Below are 3,908 nucleotides of genomic sequence, written 5' to 3' on the forward strand. Positions count from 1 at the left end.
CGTACGTGTGGGCCGGGTGTCTCACCCTCGTCGTGTTGCGTCGCCCTGCCGGCACGCCGCCTCCCGCTCAACCGCATCGTCCACCCGCAATTTCGTATCACGCCCGCCGCATCAACATTTCCTCTATCGCATCATCATCGCGCGTCCTATCGGACGCTTATGCTTTTCCCTTCTCTCATATGGACATGGCTATTCCATGCACTTCCTATTCCTCATTGGTATCATATGAGAACCTGGCACAGGTTCTGAAGGGGGAGAATGTAACGGATCGTTCATTACCTTATCTTATCTACATAGTTAATCTACATCTTGTATCTAAATCTGGATCGTCATGGTGATCGGCGCTGATCCATCTGGATCCGCGCGACGTGGCGAAGGCTTCTCAGCCTTTCACCACGTCCACCATAGTATACGCCCTCTCAATCTAGAGATTGGTTCAGTGTACTTTGGACTTGTGTGAATCAGGCGACACCCGTATCATTACATCCAGCCCCAGACCTTTCCACCAGGCTTCTTTGCGTAGTTGCAAAGCCGTTGGTTCCGATCGAGGCCACTGATGCGCTTGACATCTTCAGGGTCAAGCGTTGGGAGCTATGCGGATTCAACGGCTAAGACAAAGGAATACGCAGCAGGGTCTTGCGGAGGACACCTACGTTGATGTTATCCCTCTGGCGCTGTTCGTTGGAGCTCTTCGGCACGACAGCGACCCCGCGCGCAATATGCCATCCGAGTATGATCTGGGCGGGAGTGACCTTGTACTTGTCGGCGAGCTCAAGTATAGTTGGGTCATTTCGCACAGTAGAGTAACCTGAGTAGACATCATGATGAATCTCAATTGTTGATCATGCGGACGAGAACTGACCAGTGGGGGTGTACGCCGTAAGTACGATCCCCTTCTTATCGCAGTAATCTTTCAAATCCTGCTGCACGAGGTATGGGTGCGTCCTATCCAGCACGCGATGCATCAGCTAAGATATTGTGCTCTTTATCAATTGGACAACACACTCGACTTGGTTGACTGCAGGAACAACCTTGGCTGTCTCAAGAAGTTTTTCGAGGCTAAGAGCACGTATCAATGTCAGGTTGAGATGGTCTAGTGGAAGTCAAACCTACTTCTTGATGGAGAAATTGCTTACGCCAATAGCCTTCGCCTTCCCACTCTCATAAATCCTCTCCATGCGCGCCCAACTCTCGGGGAAGATGGGGGTGTCGTAGGTGATCAGGTCACCATCTTGGTCGAGTGGATCAGTGACGCCGGCTGCAACCGACGTTAGTCAAAACGGTGGATGATTCGCACGAACACGGCGCACCAACGAATTTCGATGTTTGCGGCCAGTGCAACAGCAACTGGTCGGTGAGGGTCAGGACCTTACTCAGCTATTCTTGAAGATAGACGCGAACCAAGTCGACATAATCCATGTCCAAATTCTTCAGGCTATCCTCGAAGTACTCTTCGACAAAAACACCTTGGTGCTGGTGGCTACAAAGAAACGTGTGCACACTTGAATGGAAGTTCTCCTCGCTCGTGATGTATGGCACGCGAAGTGCTGCTCACTGCAATTTGGTCGTGATCCAGATCTGGTCGCGAGGAATGCTAGATTTCTTGATGGCTTCTCCCGTGGCCCGCTCCGTACCTAGAATTCGTTGAGGTGTTCATATTCGTGCGTTTCTTCGCTCTTCGCTCACCGTAAGCCCAGGCGGTATCAATCAGCCGATATCCGGACTGTGTGACACTTCGTTACTTTACACATATTGTATGATGAAGAGAGCACTGACCTGCAGGGCAGGGACCATGAATTGCCATGCGTTGATACGGGCTTCTTGTTCCACCCCGCCCCATCCACCGAGCCCTATCAACAACCCAGCTCAGCGAAGGTCAACGATCCCCGAGGAAGTCTCGTGCTATGTTCATACCGACGGCGGGCATCAACGCGCCAGTATTAAGCTTGAAACGTGGGACTTCCGGCATTGCTTGGAGTGGTCTACAAGGGAGGAGACAAGGCGTGGAGTATATATACTAGCAAGTCACTGACGTCAATAGAATGCACCCAATCTTGTTGACATATCTTACCAAGCAAGAACACGGGCCGGCCATTCATCGATTGCTATCGACGGTCCATAACTCGCAATCGCACTAACGCCCTAAGAGATCCTGTACAGAGGACTCTCAGTCTAGTGGGAAGATCACTGACTGTATTAGGACTATACCTGTACAGAGGACTCTAAGAACCATATGAGTACAGTATAGTATGGGAATAGAAGATGAACATACCTCAGTCTAGTGGGAAGATCACTGACTGAGGAAAGGAAGGAGCGAAGCCAGCACTGTCTACAGCGCTGGCAGGTGGCAGTGCTTGTCTACTATAACAGGAAGGTAAGGTAATCTAATCTAATCTGACACGTCACCTGACCGCATTCCGACACGCCCCAGGCCTAAGGCATGGGAATGCGGGATGCCATGCGGAAGATGCAGAAGCTCATTCAGGTGAGTGGTCGACGAATGTTATCAATAGCACGCTCCAGAAGCCTTGCTTGTTGATGGTCTGCTCGCATGACCAACATACGTAGAGGCGAGCCGCGCAACCTGACCGATCTCGGTCGTTTCCTAGGAACAGTGTTCAGTCCTCCTCTTCGTCATCAAACCATCGCTCTTCCGCCTCCCTGTCCAGATCTTCATCCCATTGCTCATTCCAATCCACTTTGTCGTAATCAATTGACTAGGGTAGAACAAGAGTTATGTAACCTGACTGTGGAAGAACTCGAACGCGTACCTCTAGAAATCCGTAAATGAAGCGTTCCTGTATGTTTCTCTGAAACCAAGCCTCGTTCTCAATGGGAGACGGCTCTGGTAATGGCGCTTGATCGTCCTCGTCTTCATCGCTCTCCTCGTCCTCTTCCGGTAGCGATTCAATGTATTCGGCACGCTGCCGTCGGATCGTCCTCACCCGTTCAGACTCGCGTTCCTCCTCGTAATCTCTGAGCAGTTCACCGAGCTTCCCAACTTGCTGCTGAACAGTCCCGCCCATGAATTCCTTGTCTGCCCATTCTTTCTCCGCCTTCGCTTGTTCCGTGCCAGGCCGCTCCCTCCCCTCCCACAGAGCGGGCCAAGTAGACTTCGCCTCCGCGAGCGAGAATTCGGGTGGTTTCGACTCTACGTACTTGAGCCTCCTGCTGCGTATTTCCGGGACCACCGTCCTCTCCCTCGGTGTAGTGTTGGCAGAGAAGAGTGCGAGCAGATGGGGAGGAAGCTCTCGGATATGCTTGCGAAGGAACTCGACTGGGGCGGTTTGGGGTGAAGGTTGATAGTCGTCAGGTAGAGCGAGGTAGGAAAGAACAGGCGCAGAGTCGAAGTCACGCGTAGCACTCATGGTGGACAGAACGCGACGAATTGGGCCCGAGGTCGGGCCTGAGCAGCTCATCTCGATTCCCCATACAGGGCGTACTCAATTTTCAGGTCGCTGGCCCGTTGCTACCCAGGACGACCTAGCAACGGAGAGCCACCGTGACAAGGCAGTGCGGGCGAGCCCCACTTGCCGCTGCAAGTGTCCTAAGCCGTGCCGTAGGAGGCCGTGAGCGGAGTCCGAATAGAGCACGCTCCGTGTTGCGGCTCGGGCGTCTCACAAGCCAAATCGGGATGTCTATACTGCTTGATGTACCTTTCATCCGTCTTCTACCATGGATAGCCCCTATATCTGTAGTCTACTGTATGTACTACGGGTATTTGGGAGGATGGATTAGTCCACGTCACTAGTGCTTGTCACTCACACGAGCAGTAGCAGTTTGGTGACTATGAGGCTCAGTCATACCTCACGAGCTTGCATAACGAGAGCATCAGTCATTAGCGTGCACAAGTACACCGCGCGAAGCATGCACACTGAATACAGCCAGTTCTCTCTTGCGCGCAACGG

At 52.4% G+C, this 3,908-nt stretch overlaps 2 protein-coding genes across 2 annotated transcripts; both read right to left on the minus strand.

Annotated features, from left to right (window-relative positions):
- Positions 1–480: 480 nt before the first annotated feature.
- DICSQDRAFT_145773 (reductase AKOR2) lies at positions 481–1,969 on the minus strand (the record flags this gene model as incomplete). Its single annotated transcript, XM_007364057.1, has 11 exons — positions 481–591; positions 654–808; positions 863–945; positions 1,006–1,059; positions 1,114–1,258; positions 1,311–1,347; positions 1,402–1,480; positions 1,556–1,634; positions 1,687–1,723; positions 1,777–1,850; positions 1,915–1,969. The coding sequence occupies 11 exons, from the start codon at positions 1,967–1,969 to the stop codon at positions 481–483; spliced, it is 909 nt and encodes a 302-aa protein (XP_007364119.1).
- A 375-nt stretch (positions 1,970–2,344) lies between these two features.
- On the minus strand, positions 2,345–3,368 carry DICSQDRAFT_154046 (uncharacterized protein; the record flags this gene model as incomplete). The annotated part of the gene is made up of 2 exons (XM_007364058.1): positions 2,345–2,717; positions 2,772–3,368. 2 exons carry the CDS (start codon positions 3,366–3,368, stop codon positions 2,619–2,621), a joined length of 696 nt encoding a protein of 231 aa, XP_007364120.1. The 3' UTR covers positions 2,345–2,618.
- Positions 3,369–3,908: the final 540 nt, after the last annotated feature.

Source organism: Dichomitus squalens (assembly GCF_000275845.1).
Source record: "Dichomitus squalens LYAD-421 SS1 unplaced genomic scaffold DICSQscaffold_8, whole genome shotgun sequence".
Classification (NCBI taxonomy): domain Eukaryota; kingdom Fungi; phylum Basidiomycota; class Agaricomycetes; order Polyporales; family Polyporaceae; genus Dichomitus; species Dichomitus squalens.